At 39.1% G+C, this 21970-nt stretch overlaps 2 protein-coding genes across 2 annotated transcripts; both read left to right on the top strand.

Moving 5' to 3' along the window:
• Positions 1–106: 106 nt before the first annotated feature.
• On the top strand, positions 107–4287 carry LOC146453542 (uncharacterized). The gene is made up of 5 exons (XM_085096487.1): positions 107–222; positions 663–734; positions 1157–1228; positions 2825–2896; positions 4212–4287. Exons 1-5 carry the CDS (start codon positions 107–109, stop codon positions 4285–4287), a joined length of 408 nt encoding a protein of 135 aa, XP_084952613.1.
• Positions 4288–7812: 3525 nt separating this feature from the next.
• LOC146453541 (uncharacterized) lies at positions 7813–21158 on the top strand. Its single transcript, XM_085096486.1, has 9 exons — positions 7813–7865; positions 8748–9750; positions 10781–10862; positions 11132–11200; positions 11406–11468; positions 12581–12613; positions 12984–13022; positions 13686–15020; positions 20850–21158. Exons 1-9 carry the CDS (start codon positions 7813–7815, stop codon positions 20954–20956), a joined length of 2784 nt encoding a protein of 927 aa, XP_084952612.1. The 3' UTR covers positions 20957–21158.
• Positions 21159–21970: the final 812 nt, after the last annotated feature.

The following is a 21970-nucleotide window of genomic DNA, read 5'->3' as shown; positions in this document are numbered from 1 at the left end:
AGCCGTGTGCGCATGCGCACTCCAACCACGCGCGATATATAGTTTCCTCTAACTAAGGTCTCTTTGAGTTACGTAATAGGAAGTTTTGATGTCATATGAAGCGGAGATGGCGTCACGATGTCAAAATGGTGGGCATTTTGGTATTCTTGATTTTGCTAAAACCTCAGAAAACCACCAAAATTCGAATCAGGATGTAAAGAAAAACTTCAAGATGATACGAAAGTATCAAAGTCAATGTCTGTAGAACGAAAACGAGAATCTTGCAATTTCTGAAGTGCGTCTCTGTCTATATCAATTTCGTGAACCCTAACCTATCATACCAAAGTGTTACCAGATAAATATCTGAAAAAGTCACGAAGTTTCGCCCCGTCTGCACAAATATTAAAAGAACGTTCGAACTCGGCACGGTTAAAATCCACCCCCGTTCTAGAGAGGCTAAACGTAGTACTATGAAATTCAACAATGATTTTGTCAAAGAACAGAAATATTACTTAGTCCTAGCTTACTTGATTGGCTTTTCGTTCTGTATTTCCTCTTTTCATGATTTCTGGTGTTAATTACATTGTTTATTGTGAAGCTATTTAGTTCTGTGCAAACAACGTAAACATCACAAATGTTAACCTAGGCTCAACCAAATATGTTTTCTTTTCCGTGCAATGTAGGTGGTTACACGAGAACAATATCGAGGTGTTACTTGATAGACTGTTTGCAGATCTCAGGAATTTGGACGAACTGTGAGTATCAACAGATACTCCTCGGTATTTAACAAATTAATTTAAATTAATAAAAACTTAAGTTACAATCAACTTGCAACTTTTAACTTTTTTCGCAAAAGAAACATTTTACATGCCTGCAGTTAATGAAGATGAACTGAAATACATAGTTTATAGTTCATGAAATTCCGTGCACTTTACAAGCTTTTTCATCGGTTCAAAGCTATGCCTAGTGATTAGGAATAGCAAGAAATTAATAAATTAGGCGGGGGGTAACAATTTCTAAAGAAACTGTGAAACTGCACTGATGTGCAACTCATTTAGCTGATTTAGCTGAGTTGACAATTTACTCTTTCAACACTGCTGATATATTACATTGGAATGACGAAAGCTGACTATTATTTTTCTGGATTCCTAACTTTATATGTTTTCTGGTTCAACAGGGATTTATCTCACAATAATATCAAGCGTTTGCCACGCAGGATTTTTGGTAACCTTGTCAATCTGACACAGCTGTAAGTGAGAACCATCTGCGGAGTGGAATACGCCAAAAATACTCCATTTTTTGTTTGTCAGTAGACTTCTATGCTAATTTGATGTTACAACTCCTCCTTCGTCTTGTTATTGAGGCATATTATCGACTAACATCCAGGATCACTGTTAAAGAAACACAACCTATGCCACTCGTAAACCAATATTATTCCACAGGATTTTGGGCCAAAGGGCTTTTCAATAATGCGTTCATTTGTGGCGTAAGTTGCATTTTTCCACCTAAAATGTATGTCTTATGCAGGTGGATGGCTGACAACAAACTTGATGATCTCCCCTATGACGTCTTTAAAAACCTGACTAAGCTAAAGATACTGTAAGCGAGGTTCATGCTTAGCTCATGTAAAGTAAGATTGGTAAAATAAGAAAAAAGAACCATGAGAGCAGCCAACAGATACCAAAATTATTTTAGCAGGGTTTTTCTAGTTCCTTAGCCTTGAGGGGGGGGGGGGGGGGGGGAGGGGTTCGCATAATTTTCACAACCCCTTGTAACTTCAAAAGCATCAAACCTGTGGCAATGAAACCCGAACGCAGAAAATAGTTTCTCCCAAATTGTTGCTAATGGGGTAAAGAGTCAAAGAGGTCACATCTTAGATCTGCCATTTCTCAAAAAATGGTTAAAATTTATTTTAATAATGACAATTTATGAAAACCGTTTTCCTGGTATAAAATTGGAAAAGTTCGGACACTATATTGAAAAATCCTCACAAGAGGCCGAAACCTTGAAAATAAAAACTTGGATTCACGAGCTTTTCAAAATGGTTGTAACTATGGGAAAATGATGGGTCATGTAAAATTGTTTCCCAATAAATGTGGAAAGGAATACGAAGTTTGGTGACCTTGATATTTAAATGATAAAAAAGGGTGAATATTCACTTTTTCCTACCTTTTCCCTGCTCCCAACACCTCCACGATGTGTTTTTTCTAGGAAACATGGATAATAATTTCTAAAATAAAAAGATAATACTACTTGTTGTTATCGCACAGTTTGTTATTATAGTCATTGTTGTTAAATAATCTTGGGCACAGTTCGCGATGCAATTTCTCAATGATCCTTCACTTAGAGGTATCAGCCGTTGTTTAAGTCAATTGAAGGCTGACAATTGTAACTAATTGGCTTAAATTTGTTTTCATACCAATCCCAACAACAGCAGTCTATATGTAAATAATGTAGCTATTTCTTCTTTACGCCGTTCTCAAGGCTTTGTTACTTACAATATACAGCTATTTCAATTAACGTTGTCGGATCAAACTAAAGCTAAAAGACAAGACCGCAATGTTTTGTGGGATTATTTTTTATGAATAATTTTATCAAAATCATCCCTGCACGTGCAGGTCATTGTACTGCTAATTACAACCTATTGTTTTCTCCAGGCATGACTGATTTTGATGAATTTATTCATAAAAATATCACGTAAACTTTCGGTCTTGTCTTTTAGCTTCATGCTTTCATCCGACAACGTTAATTGAAATAGCTGTATACAAATGTAACTTTCCTGTTACTCATCATCATGATCATCAACTCACTTGCTTTATTTTAATGTGTGCTGTTAATATATCAGGCAAATGGAGAAAAACAACATATCAAAGCTTGATCGTCATCAGTTTAAAGGCTTGGTGCATTTATATGATTTGTAAGTAATGCCATTTATGCCCATACTACACTCAAGTTAATTGCTTAACACTTATCTAAGTTTCATATTGCAACTTTCAGTAGACCTACTAATATTGATTGACATTGACCTTTAGACTTGACGGGAGTTGAGTTTTTCTTTGAGGAGCATCATTTCAAACATAAATCACATTAGGATTGAGGTTAAATTTCTTCCAAAGAACTAACCTACATTTATGTAAATGTTCCAAAATAGAAATAGAAAATAGAGCCTCGCCGTACTCGTTTTCGAGAAACAAAAGGTTTTAAATATCTGAGTCAAGGCTTTTTTTAAAGAAAAAAGTGACGGTAATCGAGGAACTTTTATTCAATAAACAATGGTTAAGATCTCATTTAATGGTCTTGTTTGCTGAAAATAAGTCGCATTTCTTTTAAAACTATTCCGTGACAGGATGACTCTAGAAAAATCATGAAACATGCCTATTAGAACACTTACTTTTATTTAGATACGAAAATGTGCTATTTCTAGCGATGGAATGTCATTGATATTCACGTACCGCCCAGGAGGCGATATTAAGTTAAGAAATCTGTAAACCGGCAAAAAAATGTTTACAAGCCGTTTTGCAAACTTCAAAACCCCATGTTTAAACCATTTGAATGGGATACATCCTACATTTTACGAATAGTAACCAACTTCCCTGGGACCTTCAAATTAAGAATTTTAATGGGAAATTAAGATTGAATGGGATTTAAAGGAAGGAAGAAAGTTCCACTTTGCTGCCATGGGCGGAAGAGGTACCCACTTTATAAAAGGACAAAACTCAAGAACGAGGTTCAAAATGAACACAGTATACAAGGAATTTTTTGGCTACGCAAGAGATTCCGGGTCTATGACGACTAGACAACAAAAAAGGGAAAATACTTGGTTCACATGGAAAGGAAACCTCAATGCTCACTTTTTATTGATTGTAACTCTGAGAGCGTGTTCCTAGGTTGTTTTCTTGTTTCTCTAAACTACAAACATGCGAACGTTACATCACAGTCAAATTTGTTTACCTTGGCACTGAAAAGAGAAAAAAAACACGGCTTCTTTATACGTAGTGGCCCTTGCACATCTGTCATGTCCATCCCCTCCCTTAAAATAATCGAAGAGACGACCACGGAGCACTGGCTAGTTTTCTACCAACCATAAATTTACCAATGGTGTCCATTTCCGCCCTTAGACGAAATGGAGAGCCCTGTCTCGTGATTTCTGTCAAGTGATGACACGGTGGCATGTGGAACCGCATGTCGAGTTCTTGGTTATAAATACCCTTACGTTTGTTTTGTTCTTCAAGGTATCTGTCGGAAAACCGTATTAAGGAACTACCCAAACAGCTTTTCAAGGGGCTGAGGTGTCTTATTTCCATGTGAGTACATAGTCCATAGTTCCTTAAGGGAGGGAAGGGAAGGAAAGGAAGAGAAGGAAAGGAAGAGAAGGAAAGGAAGAGAAGGAAAGGAAAGGAAAGGAATGGAAACGGTGGGAAGGGAAGGGAAGGAAAAAAAAGGAAAAGAAAAAAGGAAAGAAAAGGGAAGGAATGGAAGGGAAGAGAAGAGAAGAGAAGGGAAGGAAAGGAAGAGAAGGGAAGGGAAGGGAAGGAAAAAAAAGGAAAGAAAAGGAAAGGAAAGGGAGGGAAGGGAAAAGAAGGGAAGGGAAAAGAAGAGAAGGGTAGGAAAGGAAAGGAAAGGAAGACAAGGGAAGGAAGACAACGGAAGAGAAGAAAAGGAAAGGAAAGGGAGGGAAGGGAAGGGAAGAGAAGAGAAGGAGAGGAAAGGGAAGGAAAGGAAAGAAAAGGAAGGAAAGGAAAAGAAGAGAAGGGAGGGAAGGATAGGAAACGAAGAGAAGGAAAGGGAAGAGAAGGACAGGAAAGGAAAGGAAAGGGAGGGAAGGGAAGGAAAGGAAGGAAAGAAAAGGAAGATAAGGGAGGGAAGGGAAGGAAAGGAAGGAAAGGAAAGGAAGAGAAGGGAGGGAAGGGAAGGAAAGGAAGAGAAGGAAAAGAAAGGAATGGAAAAGGAGGGAAGGGAAGGGAAGGAAAGGAAAGGGAGGGAATGGAAGGGAAGGAAAGGAAAGGGAGGGAAGAGAAGAGAAGGAAAGAGAAGGGAAGGACAGGGAAGGGAAGGGAAGAGAAGAGAAGAGAAGGAAAGGAAAGGAAAGGAAAGGGAGGGAAGGGAAGGGAAGAGAAGAGAAGGAAAGGAAAGGAAAGGAGAGGGAAGGGAAGGGAAGGGAAGGGAAGAGAAGAGAAGGAATGGAAAGGGAAGGAAAAGAAAGGAATCGAAGGAAAGGAAAAGAAGAGAAGGGAGGGAAGGGAAGGAAAGGAAAGGAAAGGGAGGGAAGGGAAGGGAAGAGAAGACAAGGAAAGGAAAGGAAAGGAAAGGGAAGGGAAGGGAAGGGAAGAGAAGAGAAGGAAAGGAAAGGGAAGGAAAGGAAAGAAAAGGAAGGAAAGGAAAAGAAGAGAAGGGAGGGAAGGGAAGGAAACGAAGAGAAGGAAAGGGAAGGGAAGGACAGGGAAGGGAAGGAAAGGGAGGGAAGAGAAGGAAAGGAAGAAAAGGAAAGGAAGAGAAGGGAGGGAAGGGAAGGAAAAAAAGGAAAGGAAAGGAAGAGAAGGGAGGGAAGGGAAGGAAAGGAAGAGAAGGAAAGGAAAGGAATGGAAAGGGAGGGAAGGGAAGGGAAGGGAAGGAAAGGAAAGGGAGGGAAGGGAAGGGAAGGGAAGGAAAGGGTGGGAAGGGAAGGAAAGAAAAGGGAGGGAAGGAAGAGAAGGAAAGAGAAGGGAAGGGAAGGGAAGGAAAAGAAAGGAAAGAAAAGGAAAGGAAAGGGAGGGAAGGGAAAAGAAGGGAAGGGAAAAGAAGAGAAGGGTAGGGAAGGAAAGGAAAGGAAGACAAGGGAAGAGAAGGGAAGGGAAGGAAGACAACAGAAGTGAAGAAAAGGAAAGGAAAGGGAGGGAAGGGAAGGGAAGGAAAGGAAGGAAAGGAAGAGAAGGGAAGGGAAGGAAAGGAAAGGGAAGAAAAGGAAAGGGAGGGAAGGGAAGGAAAGGAAAGGGAATGAAAGGAAATGGCTTTCCATCTCTACCCATGGTTTTTCTTCCTTAGAGTATGTCAACCTACTCCTATGATCAAGAGATTGCCTATCACACAAAGTGGTCACGTGGTAATTTGAGCCTCAGTGTTATGTTCTTCTTATGAATATAATAATTTAAACCAAACGTCTGTTTCCTTTAGTCAGATTCAGGACAATGAAATACTCAACGTCTCCAAAGAAACTTTCCAAGACGTTAAATCATTGCAAACTTTGTAAGTAGTAATTTGCGTGCCAGTGTGCCACTATGTCGATGTCGATGCACTTTTTGCTTAATGAATAAATGAGTGATCATCTATGAGTGTATGAATTTCCATGTATTCACTTTCTTGGCATAAGTTAGTTGTGTTGAAAAAAGGTCTTACTTGAACTCTTTGGGTGTTCAAACTTTTCTATTCATAATTTACTTTTAAAGAGCTTCTTTTAATTTACGACTGTCTGAGTAGAAGCTAACATTTTGAAACAAGCAGACGTTGGAAGAGCCGTTGAAGTGCTTAAAATTGAAAAAAAAAATCAATAAACGACTGCTTGAAATAGCTTTCAGTCTTAAAAGGAGCATTTTACACCTGAGCTAAGCATTTTAACATTTTTTTAGTTCGTTTATTGTTCTTTATGACATTGTTTCGTACCAGACACTTTGTAACCCAACTGCTATCAGTCAGTGCATGACATTTGTTACAGTCGCTTTGTTTTCTCTATTGTAGCTTCCGTGTACGATTATTATCTATGTTTTTGTAAGCCACTCACATATATAGAGCTGTTTCATTCGGTTTTCAATAAACAGAGGATGGAACTAGTCATGCCAAAGTTGCTTTAGAATTAATATTCTCCTGCCAACAAGAAGAAACTACCAATCGATATATCCTAACGGTCTGCTGGAAGCTAAGTGACCTTTATTGCGTATATGTCACTCATTGACACTTCAATCCTAGCAGTATACAGGATGTTTTTCCCATGAACCTAGTTAAATGGCCTTAGCTCCCCCTCCTCCTGTAGCTCAGCACTCGGACTTTCTTTTTCCGAGTTTGCCTGTGTCATTACTGAGTAATACATCATTCGCATTGAATTTCTTTACTTTGAATTTCAGACTGATGCACTATAATCTGATGGCCGAGCTTCCTAAAGATTTCTTCGAGGGGATGGATAACATTACGAGGATGTAATACTCGCTAATTAACTATATTTGTTTTGTAACTTGAAAAAATACTAATCAGTAATATTGTCACAAACCTTTTCAGCGGTTTTCAGAGTCAATAACTATCGCACAGTAAGAAGGGCCAGAAAACTGCATTAAAAACGTGTATTTGTAACTAAGCAAAAGAAAAATTTCCCAACTGTTGTTAAGCGACTGTCAAGCTTAATCTAAACTGTGCCTTAGTCGTTTTTGTTTCATAATAGCCTTTGACAAAAATCAGTTTTGTGGTTAAGTTAAATGATGTCTAAGCTGATACTCTCAGGTAGAGATAGTTTGAAGATAAGGACTCAAATAATCACTTTGTGCGTGTTTAATCGCGGTCGACTATCGCAGTGAGAAAACGAGAGACTTGGGCCTGGGATGTTAATAAGCCTCCTTACGCTGTAAATGACGGATTTCGTTCCATTTTGTCAGTGCTACATTTCTAAAGTTTGTAGGTCGTCGCCGTAGTTATGACTGACAGCAGTGCAACAAAAATAAAAACAAAAAGAATCCAGACAAACAAACTGGATTTAACTAAGGCCTTTACTCGGGCTTTTTTTTGTCTTTTAAAACTGGGGGCGGGGGGGAGCGCAATCCGCCCCCGAACTTCACCCCCCTTCATAACTTCGCAACTATAGAATCTATGAATATGATAAAGAGGTCTGTAGGATACATGGTACTTCTAAACATGTTTCCTTTGAGGTTTGCAACGAGCAGTGATGACGTCATGTGACATGATTGCCAAATGGTACATGTCTTGAATTGGCCATCTTGGATTTCCTCCAAAACTATAGAAAAGCACCGTAATTAGGCGAATAGTAATCAAAACCAATAACAAAACACTAATATTAGCTAAAAACACAAAAGTTATAGGAAATAAGTAATTTTTCTTCACTTCACTACAAAAGAAGTGGTTGCCATGGTGATATTAAGTCAATCAACCCTAAGCGACCACATCAAAGTTTCCCACATATTTTTTTTAAAAGTCTTCAAATTTCATGGCATTTGTTCAAACTTATTTAAGTTCAAAATTTGCCACAGGTAGAATCGGTCCAACCCCCCCCCCCCCCCCCCCTTCGCCAAGACGTTGGCGAAAGAAGGTATTTGGCATTACATTCCTCCTCTCCGGGAAAGGAAAATAGTCAGACGCCCGGGGTGTGCCTCGGAAGAAGAGTTGTAGAACAGTGTATAAGTAGGTTCGTATGTAACATGCGACCTGGCACTAACGGTTATGTTCCAAACCTCGTAGATTTGATCAGCCTTGGGACCTGAGCGAAATTTTTAGATCGGCTTGTGTCATGCTGAATGACAGAGAATTGGCAAAAACACTGCAAGCCGAAAACGCTGATAGGCTTCTTATATTCCCGGAAAAGGTCACTTAGATTGTATAATAGTCTACCTTGCCATAGGCCAACCTCGCACATCAAGAGAATGCTTTCAAGACTAATCACAGTGCTTGAGTGATCTCATTAAAGTCATATTCCAGCCTTTAAAGTTAACAGATATGTTTTAAGGGGACAATTTCAGCCGTCTACAGCCATAAATGAATTTAAAATTTCTTTCTTCTTTTTAATTGTCTTGCAGAATACTTGATACCAATCTAATGTGCTGCCATGCCGAATTCAAAGAAGACGCAGGCTGTGCTTATGTCGTCAATGACAATTTCGCAAACTGTGACAGTATGTTTCGGGACCGAAACCCTAAGAGGTGTATCTGGGTGGTTGGGATTCTGTCGCTTCTTGGGGCTGTGTTTGTGATTGTCTGGCGATGGTTCTATAAAGAAAAGAACGTCGTGCAAACGATTCTGTTGATGCACGTTGCTTTTGCAGATGGACTTATGGGAGTGTACCTTATCACCGTCGGGGTAATGGATGCTGTCTGGTCTGGTGAATATTATCTGCATGACTTTGAGTGGCGAACCGGTTTCCGATGCCAGGTGGTAGGGGGAATGTCGGTGATGTCCAGCCAGGTATCCATCATGACACTGGCGCTCCTCGCGATTGAGCGAGTAAAGAAGATCGTGTTCCCTTATCAATTCAAGGGACTCACTCGAAAGAAGGCCCATAAGTTTTGCTTTTCCATCTGGGTGATTGGTTTCCTTTTTGCTTACCTGCCAACCTTCGGCATCCGCTATTTCCATGACCATGACAAAAGCATATTCTACTATGGTAAATCAGTCGTGTGTATCCCCCTCCAGCTTGACCCTGACTTTATTTCGGGATGGGAGTATTCAATTGCCGTATTTGTGGGTTTGAACGTGGCTCTGGTTATCGTTATTATTGTGGCCTACTCCATGATTTTGTACAAGACCTGCATGTCGAGATGGCGGCTCACCCGTCAAGGTACGAGAAGGGAACGAAAGGCTAGGGCAAGAGATGCCAAGAGAGAAACGTCCCTCGCCAAACGTGTGTTTTGGATTATTTTAACCGACCTTGTATCCTGGGTCCCGATTGTGGTGATTGGTTTGAAGTCGGTGTTAAACGAAGCCTTTGAGCCACCTGACGATATCGCAGTGTGGATTGCTGTCTTTGTCCTACCAATTAACTCAGCAATGAATCCAGTGCTCTACACCTTATCAACACCACAGGTATGAAGTAACCACTTGTATCTTTTACTGAACAACCTACAAAGACAAAATTCAGCTAATCCAAATATAACGATACTTTATTCATTTTATTTCACTTTTTATTTCGCCACTAATAAATTACATTGAAACTTAAGAAAACAAGTACACATCAAATTAATTGCACATTGTGTGAATATAGATAACATGGGAGAGCATTGCCTTTCTTTATTGTACTTCAATCTGGTAATTGTTTATCTATTTTTTTACAATATTAGTAATGTATGACAAACAACTTCCTGTTGTTGTTTTTCCATGCCCATTATGCCTAGGGACAACGGAGCTCTGACCTTTTTTATCTTGATTTCTCGCGGAAACCTCTCAAATAGAAGAAAGATCCTCACAGTTAGTACGCAACTTAAGCAGTTGCAAAAAGAAATCCTGAAAAAAATTCAGGCTTTAACGCGATTCGAACGCATGACCTCTGCGATGCCGGTCCATTGCTCTACCAACTGAGCTATCAAGCCAACTGGGTGCTGGTCATATTGTGAGTCCGTACAATGTATCCGTGAAGGATGAATAAATGAAAGTAAATATATGAAACATATTTTTTGAACTGCGGATGCAAGATCAAAATAGAAGAAAGATCCTCTTTCTTCTATTTGATCTTTCATCCGCAGTTCAAAATATGTGTTTCATGTATTTTCTTTCACTTAAAAACCTCTCAATACGACAAAATTGACCAAAAGTTCTTACAAGCAGAAAAATACTGGACGATTCAATAATGTAAAATTAACCACGGGAAGGTAAAATAATTGATTAAGAAGGCAATAGAGAAAAACGTTAAGACTGTTGCTGAAATGTGTAACTATGGTAACATCAACAAAGATTTGAAGCCTACCCGCAAAGCGAGATTCTTTTAAACGCAATACTGGCTGATTCAGCTCCCTTACCTGTTATGAATATGATCGTTTGTTTTACCATAGCATGTGTTTAAATGAATAAATCAAAATAATCAATTCTTTCAAAAGTAACTAAACGGCTCCTTTGTCAGGTACGAGGGATCTTAAAACAGAAAATGCTCAAGCTGTGGAGCTATTTGCGCGGAGTTCCCTTCTGTGTACAGGACGACGAAGGTCAGTACAGTTTACCTCTCCTTATAAACTTGCGGTGTTTCTCATTACCACTAGCAAAAAAGGGTGCTAAAAAACGTACATTTTCTGAGGTAATATTACATTGACGGTACCAAGTACCATGGGCACTTTCATGTCAAGTTGTCTATCGATATCACAGTGTAAACGATCCGCATGGAAACCAGCTGTTCATAACCATTATATCAAAATAAAGCTGTTGAAGTTAAATTAAGTTCTTGGTACCATTTACGCTTTTATGTTGCTTGTAATAGACCAAGGAGGGGAAGAGGAGCATGATGAATCGGAAGACGAGGACACTGACGACTATGAGAGCGACCAGGGTAAATTTGAATGCTATTCTAATGGTCGGAGTGTGTACTATGAGCTGTGCATCAATAACTTTGCACTTTTTTCAAACTCTAGTTTCAGTTGTTGTCCTTGTTATCTATTTGTCTTTATTTATTTACTTACTTATGCCTTTAAAGCATTAAAATTAACTACTTGTTACTAATTGGTTACATTTCTTTCTGGCTTTACTTTTGCTAGACGACGAACAAGACCAGGAAATGCTGGAGATGCAGGTTCTCGGTGTAGCATCTGCTGAACAAGGTGATTCGAGTGGTTACTAAGTGTGCCGTTACAGAATAGTTAGAGAATCTAAGACGATGAAAATGGAAGAAAGATCGACTCTTGTATAAAATGAATCTTTAAAATTCAGGAGATTGTTCAGCCTGGAAAAAGCCAATATCAATTTCCACTTGTAGACAGAAATACCGTATTTCCTCGAATAATAGCCGTCCCTCGATTTATCGCCTCCCTTTGACGAAAATATTTAAAATAATCGCCTCCCTCGAATAATCGCCTCCACCCCCCTCGCCATTTTCTCTTTCTTTTATCCCCTCCCTCTCAAGTTAAAAATTGACATCTTGTGTAACAAACAAGCCTTTATTTAATTGTTCAAAACTGAATGGTTACAAAAGCACCGTTTTGTACAGTTTTTTCTATCTTTAATGTATTTCACTTTTTTTCTTTATTGCTTTGAGCTCTTTATTTAGCACATCGGATATGTTCTCGTTCCTTGCTCGCAATGAATAAATCGTTGGAACCACAAGTCCATTTTCTAAAGTCCGCTTTCCGATAACCGCGGCATCACCTTAATTGCTATCATCTGCATTCAGGAAGGCGCAAACAAGATGGCATAGTTCAATAGGTACTAACCAGCTAGAACATCATGGCCGCCACTGCTGGAATGGAGTCTGATCCAGTAAAAGTAATCAGTGATGATTCAGGCTCTGACGCCGAAGATATTGGCATTGAACATTGATTAAAAACAATTTGAATCACTTAAAAAGCCTATGTTCGGTTTATTTTTGATTTTTTTTTTTTTTTTTATTTAATGGTATAATAAAGCAAAATATTTAGGGCACGACCTCCTGTGAGAAATATTTAAAATACTCGCCTTCCCTCGAATAATGGCCGCCTTTCGGTGCGAAAAAAAAAATCGCCCCCGGCTATTATTCGAGGAAATACGGTACGCATTTCATTATTCTTATCAGACAACCATGCAAATGGACTAGGTAGCTTCTACTTTCTACCTGGCTCCTAAAGTTTTTTTTTGCCCTATTCTGGACTGCAGGGTCATATCAGTATTACGAATATCTGTAGACATCCTTCTAAACTTATTTGATATGACTTCATCACTGGTCTCTTATTGGTTGCAGATTCAGAAGCAGGCGATGCATCATCGGACACAGGTATGTCTGTATTACACCCTGAAGTTTCTCCTTGACAGTTAGTTGTCGACAAGATTATACCCAACTCTTTTATCTTTCGAAAATATTCATCTGAGGGCGACGTTATGATAGCATCTAATTCAAATTTCAACTCTCCATGAACGTATCAGTGAATGAGAATCAAAACATTAAGAACTGAAATAAATGAAGGCGTATTAATAAAAACGCACTAAAAAGCCAAGGATTAAATGACACTGGTCCTTAATGTGTGCAACAGTGAGTATGGAAGGTCCAGGAGACCCCTAAGACGGACCTACCTCTATTTAAAGTCTACTAAGACATATGTCGCCTTTGATGACAACGGTCTTTACCATGATTTTTCTTAATGCAGATTATGAAGAAGAAGAGCCAGTGATCGTCGTCGCGGAAGGTAAAGTACTTAATTATTATTGATTTTATCTTCACCTAACAGTCCGCTGAAGATAAGAGGACACGTAAGAAGTTAGAGGTCCCAGCTACTGACAATTTGTCCGGTTTTCATAGCTGCTAAAAGTATAGTGACATTGTTATCCAGTGAAATACCAGCTTGTGCCAGCATTGCTATATAACTAAAAAAAATCGCTGAAAGTCGTGACCGAATAGTAGAAGTTGAGCAGAATTGTAATTGACATAAGCACAGGGCTGGGGGGTGGCTTTTTTTACAACAACATCACCTCTCCCCTCCCCTCCTTCCCCCTTCCCCCCCCCCCCAAAAAAAAAAAAAAAAAAAAAAAACAGTGGGAGCAACTAAGGTTTTTAGAGGTTTCCATTTTTGCCCCAAAAGCATTCAGAGTGACAAAAGTTTAAATAACGTATGGCAAATAGCATCAGCAGTAGATCTTGAAAAATTGGTTTTGCTCTTTGGCGTGGAATCTTGAATTAAACTCATATCCCACCAAATAACGAATTCCAAAGAAATTTAATTTCTTTTTGCTTTAGCCACCATACATCTTCATCCCAAACTTACTTGATCATCATATCTTTTTACAGTTGTTGTATGTTGAATACTATTAAACAGAGTATTTCATATTGGAGTGCCCTTTTATTGATACAGGACCTGGTACCGACATGTTAGAACAAGAAGGAAAAGAGGACGAAGCGGAAGACCAAGAGCAAAAACCAGAAACAAAAGATGAAGGAAGGCCAGAAGCTGTGGAGGGTGATAAGGACACTGAAACTCAGGCTGAGGTAGGACAAGAGGTAGAGGCTGGGGCAACATCGAGAAAAGTTGATACTCAGTTAGGGGCAGCTGACATGGTGGAAGCTGAAGCTGGAGAAGAAGAGGTTCATGCTGAAGGAAGGAAGGCTGTGGCAATGGAAGCTGAAACTGAAGTAGCAAGAGCAGACTTTAAAGCAGGAAAAGGAGAAGAAGACGAAGAAGAAGAAGAAGAAGAAGAAGAAGAAGAAGAAGAAGAAGAAGAAGAAGAAGAAGAAGAAGAAGTAGCAACAAAAGCTGAGGATAAAGAACCAGGAGATGAATGTAAAACTGCGGAAGCTGAAGTTGACGCAAACGAAGCGGTGGGTGTGGTAGCGGAGGCTGACGGTAAAGCACTGGACGCTGAAGATCAACCAATGGAAACTGAGGTGAAAAGAGAGGAGAGTGAGGAAGAAATCAAAGTGGAAGATGAAACAGTTGGAACTAGAAACAAAGAATTGGAGACCCTGGGTGAAGCAGCAAAGGCCAAATTTGAAGCAGCAGAGGCTAAAGATGACGCAGCGGATGCTAAGGATAAAACAGTGGATGGGGTTGATGGAGCAATGGAAATTACAGATGAAGCAGCAAAGGGTGAGAATGGATCAGTGGCGTGTGAGGATGAAGTTAGCGAGGCTGCAAATGAAGGTGAGAAGCTCAATGATAAAACAGTGGAAGCCAAAGGGGAAATAGCGAAAACAGAAGATGGAGAAGCTGAGGCTAAGGGTGAGGCCGTGAAAGGAAAGGCTGAAATCAAAATAAAGGTAGCAGAAGCTGAAGAGGCAGAGAAAGTTGATGGTGAGTCAGCGCCAGACGAAGATGAAGTAGGGGAAGCCCAGGATGAAGCAAAACAGATAAGGGGAGCTGCAGAGGAAGCGAAAGCTAAGGCATGGGAATGTGAGGATGAAGTCTCTGAAGCTCAGAGTGAAGCGGTGAAAGCTGAAGAACTAAAGGGAGTTGATGTTGAAGTAGCGTTGGCTGAGGATGACCCAGTGGAGACTGAAGCAGCCAAACAAAAGGGAGAAGCAATACAATCTGTGGATGAAACCTCAGAAGCTGAAGAAGTAAAGGGAGTAGATGTTGCCGAAGAGAAGGCTCACCATGGATCATTGGAAACAGTGGGAGCCAAACGTGAAGCAATAGAAACAGATGAAGCGGAAAATCGAGAAGTAGAAACGGCAGATGCTGAGAGTGAAGGTGAGGCTCCAAACTAGGAGCGAAAGCTGCTTTCGATGTAGACTCTTATTCCCTTGATTAAATAATAAATTGAAAAGAATAAGACATGAAGCCACATCCGAATAAATTTTAACTTTAGTGAGAGATTTTGAAATCCAAAAAGAATTTTGGGGGTAACCACGCATTTTTCATAAGTAATTAAGCAAGTAGTATGAGAGAAATGTGATGGTATATTTCCAGCCTGGTGAATGAATGAGAATGATGATTATTCAAGAAAGTGACGCAGGCATACTCGGAAAAAAGAAATCCGAGTGCTCCTATCAGGAGTCGAACCTAAGACCTTCCGATTACTAGTTGGGATGCTCTACCACTGAGCTACAGGAGACTCGTGGGTGCTAAGGTCATTAAACTAGGTTCATGGGACAAATATCCTGCATACTGCTAGGATTTGAATGTCGAACGTGTGGTATATGAGAGAAATGTGATGGTATATTTCCAGCCTGGTGAATGAATGAGAATGATGATTATTCAAGAAAGTGACGCAGGCATACTCGGAAAAAAGAAATCCGAGAAGAAATGAAGAAATGACCTTAGCAACCACGAGTCTCCTGTAGCTCAGTGGTAGAGCATCCGAACTAGTAATCGGAAGGTCTTAGGTTCGACTCCTGATAGGAGCACTCGGATTTCTTTTTTCCGAGTATGCCTGCGTCACTTTCTTGAATAATCATCATTCTCAATTAAGCAAGTATTTTATCTCAGATTAAAGCTTAAGAACGGTTTGCTGTAAGGACCGACTAAGCGTATACAAAATAGAAAAAACCGATTTCCCCAAACTTTGCCAGAATAAACGGCTTAGTGAACTACTTCTAAAAATATAAGTTTCGTTTTGTTTGGAGCTTTATTTATTTTGGGGGAATTTTTTAAAGATTTTACCCATGGAGGCGGGCTAAAATCACGCCGAAGTAGGCACTTTTGTAGAAGCTCCCTTTTATACAAGGAGCCTTTTCTAGAAAAGATTAACCCAACAGAAGGAACAATTTTATTTTCTTAGATGACTAGTGGCGTTAAAGTTAAATAAAACGTAAACATGAATTTTTGACCAGTTTTTTAAGTTGCGCCATTTTACCGGTGATTATAACAACCTAATTTTGGCTAAATTCAAGGACAAAAAAAGCATTTTGGTACATCGCTTTGCCCCACGAAACTACACTCTGGGAAAACATAATCATTTCAACTAAACATTGATCGAATAAAAAATTGGGGTAAATTAAACAGCGAGTTCTCAGAGCGTTTTCAAAACATGTCACTTCAGCAATTAAGAGCGACCTTTGACCTTTCATATCGAGGGGAAATATAAACGAGAGCTCATAAACCTTGACTTTCCTTCGCCGAAAGACGCTTATTTTTACTCTGCTGGCACATTTTGAGTAAAGGAAAACTACACATTTGAATTTAAAGTTATGTACTAGCTATGAAAGATAATTTGAAAAGTAAAATTAGCAATTCAATTCGACTTTGCGTAGGCGGTTCCGATTTGTTTACTACGAAATTGCGATTTTAAAGTCTGTTTACAACACAAATACGGCATCCACTACAAGGTAAACTCCATTCTACTGAATGATTAATAAATCCTTCTTACCTTAGAGATCTTTTCCTGCCTAAAAAACACGGTCTGTGTTCATTGCAAAAGTGTATTGACCGAGATCGCAGAACGCCTCAAGTCAAAGAACAAGTTAACGAAACCACAGGAATGGCAGGAGTACATTTCGTACTGAGATGTGTACTTACATATTTCGGTATTACTATGACACGTCAATTCAATCACCTTAGAGATCTTTTCTTGACTAAAAAAAGACATAGCCTGCATTCATTGCAAAATTATTAAGCCGCCCGATCGCTAAACGATTAACCAAATAAAGCCACAGGAATCCCACTGTATAAAATTGTACAATACCGGGACCGCACAGCTCTTTTTATTATTTATATAACAGTGATTCGTTTCGCACTGTACTGTCCATTAATAATGAACTACCTTTATATGACAAACGTTGCGACTTGTCAGATCTCCGTGACATTTAGGAAACTGCGATAAAAATGGGAATGATATAGGCTAATTCCACATTGTGGCTGTACCCATTTTTTCTTTCTTGTGATCTTACCACTTGCTGTCAATCCAACGAATTCTTAAGTGAAAAAAGATACAGAAATAGAAATAAATTCCCTGCATCACAAACAAGTAATAATTATAATGAAACAATAAACTTCAACCAAAACTATAGATAGGGATGCGGTGACTGTCTCGGGTGAGTAGTAACATGAGGTGCTACAACTACCATACCCCTTTACAAGATCTCTTAACACGGAAAGGGACTCTGCTTTGCGCCTTGGGTGGAATCCGTCTGTAGACGCCCCAAAAAAGCTGTTAGCATGTATAGATGATATTCCCTTCTCCCCTGACACTGACGTCCCATGCCATGCCCATCCAATGGGAGCGGCACAGATCCTCTTATTTGAACGCCATCTGATACCAAATGTGTCCCGATGTCTCGGTCAAATAGTGAGCTCAAGGTGACTTTCGCTTTTCTCAAAAATGCCTTTGAAGGTAAAACAGTCAATTACTACAGGTACTTTACCTTGCTTTTTACCTTGGAAATTTTAACATATAGAAAATAGAATGCATTAATGTTTTATTCACCACCGCCCACATTTGTTGTCCCCCCCCCCCCCCCTCCGCCCCTGACCTGAATGAATTAATAAATTCAATTTCTCTTGTCACATACATTCGGTTCCTTGAAGGCCCGCAAATCTAATAAGTCACGTTCTCTTCTTGTGAAACAAACAAGGCTATCATGCTCGTCCGTACATCTTTTGTGGTTTTAGGCAAAAAATCCTTCTTCACAGACTTAAGTATTGATGATCAGGGAAACTTTTCGCTTTGTATATTTATAAAGCAACAAGAAAGCTTTTTGCCTTTACTTTTGCCGTAGCTTAGTTGTTTCGTGACTTTTAAACAAGTTTTAATTAAATTAAATTATTTTAAGCGTTTCGTAAACGTATCGAAAACATCGCAATGTTTACTAACGTTTGCGGCCTTTTACCTCTGTTAAGCTCGCTACAGAAGGGTTTTGGTTTAAAAATTACTCCTTAGAAGATGTTCAATCTTTAAAGATAAACGAAAACTTACTGATCCGTGACGATTCTTGATATAGAAAACGCAAATCATATACAAATTTAACCACGTTAGCTGAGTTAGAGGTTAATTGTAACTTTCAACGTTAAAAAAGAAGGAAAAGAAAAAAAAAAATCTCGTTGTTTTGAGAGTAAATATTTTTAAATTAATTTATGTTGGGCATTCATATACACAGTACACACCACTAAAACATACCTGCCCGTGGCGATATTAAACAACTTTGCTTCAGTCTTACATAGCGTCTCGAGTATTGCAATAACGCAGATGCCCTTGCGTGGATTTGGTACCCTTGGCTAGGATTAAGCTTTTCACATTGGCTAAATTGTTCACACTTGAACCCCATGTTCCCCCTACAATCTACCCTTATTCACACACAGCCATATATAAGCACCACTGACTCCGGTGGTCGTAGCCACCGACGATAAACTCCACTGTACACTCAGCAAGTACAACGTGCAACGAACAAAAGAAGTTAGCTTTCGGGACACGGCGCTCTTTTCAATTTACGTGATCTTTAAGTAATTAAGATATTACATCTTAGTGTCCGAAAAGAAAAAAAGACGTTTTGAATTGACGTGTCATAGTATACCGAAATATGTAAGTACGAAATGTACTCCTGGCATTCCTGTGGTTTCGTTAACTTGTTCTTTGACTTGAGGCGTTCCGCGATCTCGGTCAATACCCTTTTGCAATGAACACGGACCGTGTTTTTTAGGCAGGAAAAGATCTCTAAGGTAAGAAGGATTTATTAATCATTCAGTAGAATGAGGTTTACCTTGTAGTTGATGCCGTATGTGTATTGTAAACAGGCTTTAAAATAGCAATTTCGTAGTAAACAAATCGGAACCGCCTACGCAAAGTCGAATTGAATTGCTAATTTTACTTTTCAAATTATCTTTCATAGCTAGTACATAACTTTAAATTCAAATGTGTAGTTTTCCTTTACTCAAAATGTGCCAGCAGAGTAAAAATAAGCGTCTTTCGGCGAAGGAAAGTCAAGGTTTATGAGCTCTCGTTTATATTTTCCCTCGATATGAAAGGTCAAAGGTCGCTCTTAATTGCTGAAGTGACATGTTTTGAAAACGCTCTGAGAACTCGCTGTTTAATTTACCCCAATTTTTTATTCGATCAATGTTTAGTTGAAATGATTATGTTTTCCCAGAGTGTAGTTTCGTGGGGCAAAGCGATGTACCAAAATGCTTTTTTTGTCCTTGAATTTAGCCAAAATTAGGTTTTTATAATCACCGGTAAAAGGGCGCAACTTAAAAAACTGGTCAAAAATTCATGTTTACGTTTTATTTAACTTTAACGCCGCTAGTCATCTAAGAAAATAAAATTGTTCCTTCTGTTGGGTTAATCTTTTCTAGAAAAGGCTCCTTGTATAAAAGGGAGCTTCTACAAAAGTGCCTACTTCGGCGTGATTTTAGCCCGCCTCCATGGGTAAAATCTTTAAAAAATTCCCCCAAAATAAATAAAGCTCTAAACAAAATGAAACTTATATTTTTAGAGGTAGTTCACCAAGCCCTTTATTCTGGCAAAGTTTGGGGAAATCGGTTTTTTCTATTTTGTATACGCTTAGTCGGTCCTTACAGCAAACCGTTCTTAATAATCTTTGAAATTGCGTGGTTACCCTCCATTTTCCCTTTTCGGATTTTAATAACCCTTGCTTAGATCTTTTTTCCAACACAGTAATAAACCGCACAAAAAGACCGTTGCATTAGTAGGCGCTGACCTAAATAAATCAATGTTTCTCAGATCTTTCCGAGAGGTGTAGAACAACAGCAGCAAAAGGAGGTCCTTAGGCTCCATTGTGGCTGGAGGGCGACAGATTCGCGACACTCTCCATAACTCCAAAATTATTGAACCTATGGCAATGAAATCTGAAGAATGAAGAGTACGTCCAAGGATGTTTTTCCTTTGAGGCATACAAGGGAAAGTAATGTCGTTAAAAGAGGTGGGATAACGTCATTATTTCCAAACGGCCGCCATCTTTTATCCCAATCTAGGATTTCTGTCTTTTCCTAAAAATGCAGTACGCACAAAAAAAAAATGTGAAAAAGCCATCAAAACCAAAAGCAGAAAACAAAAGTGATGTAGCAACATGAAGATTACCGTAAAAATGGTAATATTTGTCCATTAAAAACAGTTTATTCCAACTTCTGAAAAAAAAACTGCCCTCAAATTATATTTGCTATGATATCATCAAATTCAACAAACATTGCTCTACCAATCATTCATATGAGTAACTTTCATATTGCTCGCTTTAATATGTTAGTATATATATATATAGTGTTCGTAGTGTTTTATTAAATATTTATTTATTTATGTATTTTGAGGTCATGAGAGTATCAATTTAATTCCTGGCAAATGCTACCTCCTTTGAAAAAATTCTTACGTACTTGCTTACAATCAAAACGGTTTTGTTTAGTGGCGCATGCTCACATTTTACAGATGTTGTAAACGTTCAAAGAGGTGTAAGCAAACTCCGCCTACCCCCGGTCTAGAAATGGTTAAATCAAGACACCTCAGTGTACTAGAGGAATGCAGGCATCACTTGACTCGGTCCACCGGGCTTTAGCCTGTTCAACAATTCAGTTTGCTTTACTATCCAAAGGCTGAGTTCACTAACTAAACGATTTTTGTTTTTATTTCCGGTCCAGGAAAAGAGCAAAATGAAGAAATTGGCATTGGTGAATGGCTACCGCCTCGAGATAACGGAACATCAGCTCCCGCTGAAAAAACAACTGTCTTTGACACAAGGTTGTAAACAACTCTCAATGAACACGCGACGATCAGTCTCGCAACTTTTGCTTTTGATCGTTCTTTATTTAATCCTTAATATAATGTACAATAATGTAGCTGGATTATAAGAGAAACTTACGTTATCATCGCAGAGAGTAAAGTTGTTAACGTACACTACTAGGCATTAATGAAAAACATACAATGATTAAAAAATATTGTTAGATGGGAAGAAGGGCTTTTGAACTAAAAATGGCATACGTTCGGCATGATGGAAAGCCACAAAAACAATGAAAATCAACATACCATGACGAAAAGCCACACTGAAAGGAGTAGCTGTCAATACGTCATGTGTTACTATTCTGCTTCATCTGGCGGTAAATGTCAGCAGCTGCTGTTAGTCTTTAGTAGTTCTTTGAGACTTCTTCTATTTCGCTAGTTAATTTTCGTTACGGGAAATCCGGAGTAATTGTCAACAATTATTGTCAGTTATTCTTAGGGTTAGTGTTTGTGAGGCAAACGTCGTTGGCAGTACTTTCTGTAGTCATTGCTGTAGCTGTACTTCAATAGTATATTTTGTAGTAGATACAGGTCCCGTGACATTATAGTTCACAGTAGCACGTTGTAGTTGTGTTCGTGTTTGCAGTTGTACTCCAGTGGAAGCTTGTGGAGTTAAATAGTCGTAATTGACGATTGTGGCAAAAATCTTTGGAGCCCTATATGTACCTATACATCTAGTTCCCTTAGTGCTAGTTAAAGTACTAGCAGGGACAGATACACCAGTAGTAGTAGTAGTAGTAGTAGTAGTAGTAGTAGTAGTAGTAGTAGTAGTAGTAGTAGTAGTAGTAGTAGTAGTAGTAGTAGTAGTAGTAGTAGTAGTAGCAGAAGTAGCTGTAGCATCACTAGTAGTAGTAGTAGTAGTAGTAGCAGCAGCAGCAGTAGCAGCAGCAGTAGTAGTAGTAGTAGTAGTAGTAGTAGTAGTAGTAGTAGCAGCAGCAGCAGCAGTAGCAGCAGCAGCAGCAGTAGCAGCAGCAGCAGTAGT

Source organism: Pavona decussata, unplaced genomic scaffold (genome assembly GCF_977016875.1).
Source record: "Pavona decussata unplaced genomic scaffold, jaPavDecu1.1 SCAFFOLD_329, whole genome shotgun sequence".
Taxonomy (NCBI): Eukaryota; Metazoa; Cnidaria; class Anthozoa; order Scleractinia; family Agariciidae; genus Pavona; species Pavona decussata.
Note: the sequence above shows the minus strand (reverse complement) of the source record. Positions and strands in the feature narration are given on the sequence as shown.

Coding starts and splice junctions, on each gene's coding strand:
- LOC146453541 (XM_085096486.1), top strand. CDS start 7,813: ATGATAAAGAGGTCTGTAGGATACATGGTACTTCTAAACATGTTTCCT. Junction 10,863..11,131: donor CTGTGTACAGGACGACGAAG/GTCAGTACAGTT, acceptor TGCTTGTAATAG/ACCAAGGAGGGGAAGAGGAG. Junction 15,021..20,849: donor GGCAGATGCTGAGAGTGAAG/GTGAGGCTCCAA, acceptor TTTCCGGTCCAG/GAAAAGAGCAAAATGAAGAA.
- LOC146453542 (XM_085096487.1), top strand. CDS start 107: ATGGCGTCACGATGTCAAAATGGTGGGCATTTTGGTATTCTTGATTTT. Junction 223..662: donor AACTTCAAGATGATACGAAA/GTATCAAAGTCA, acceptor CGTGCAATGTAG/GTGGTTACACGAGAACAATA. Junction 2,897..4,211: donor TTGGTGCATTTATATGATTT/GTAAGTAATGCC, acceptor TTGTTCTTCAAG/GTATCTGTCGGAAAACCGTA.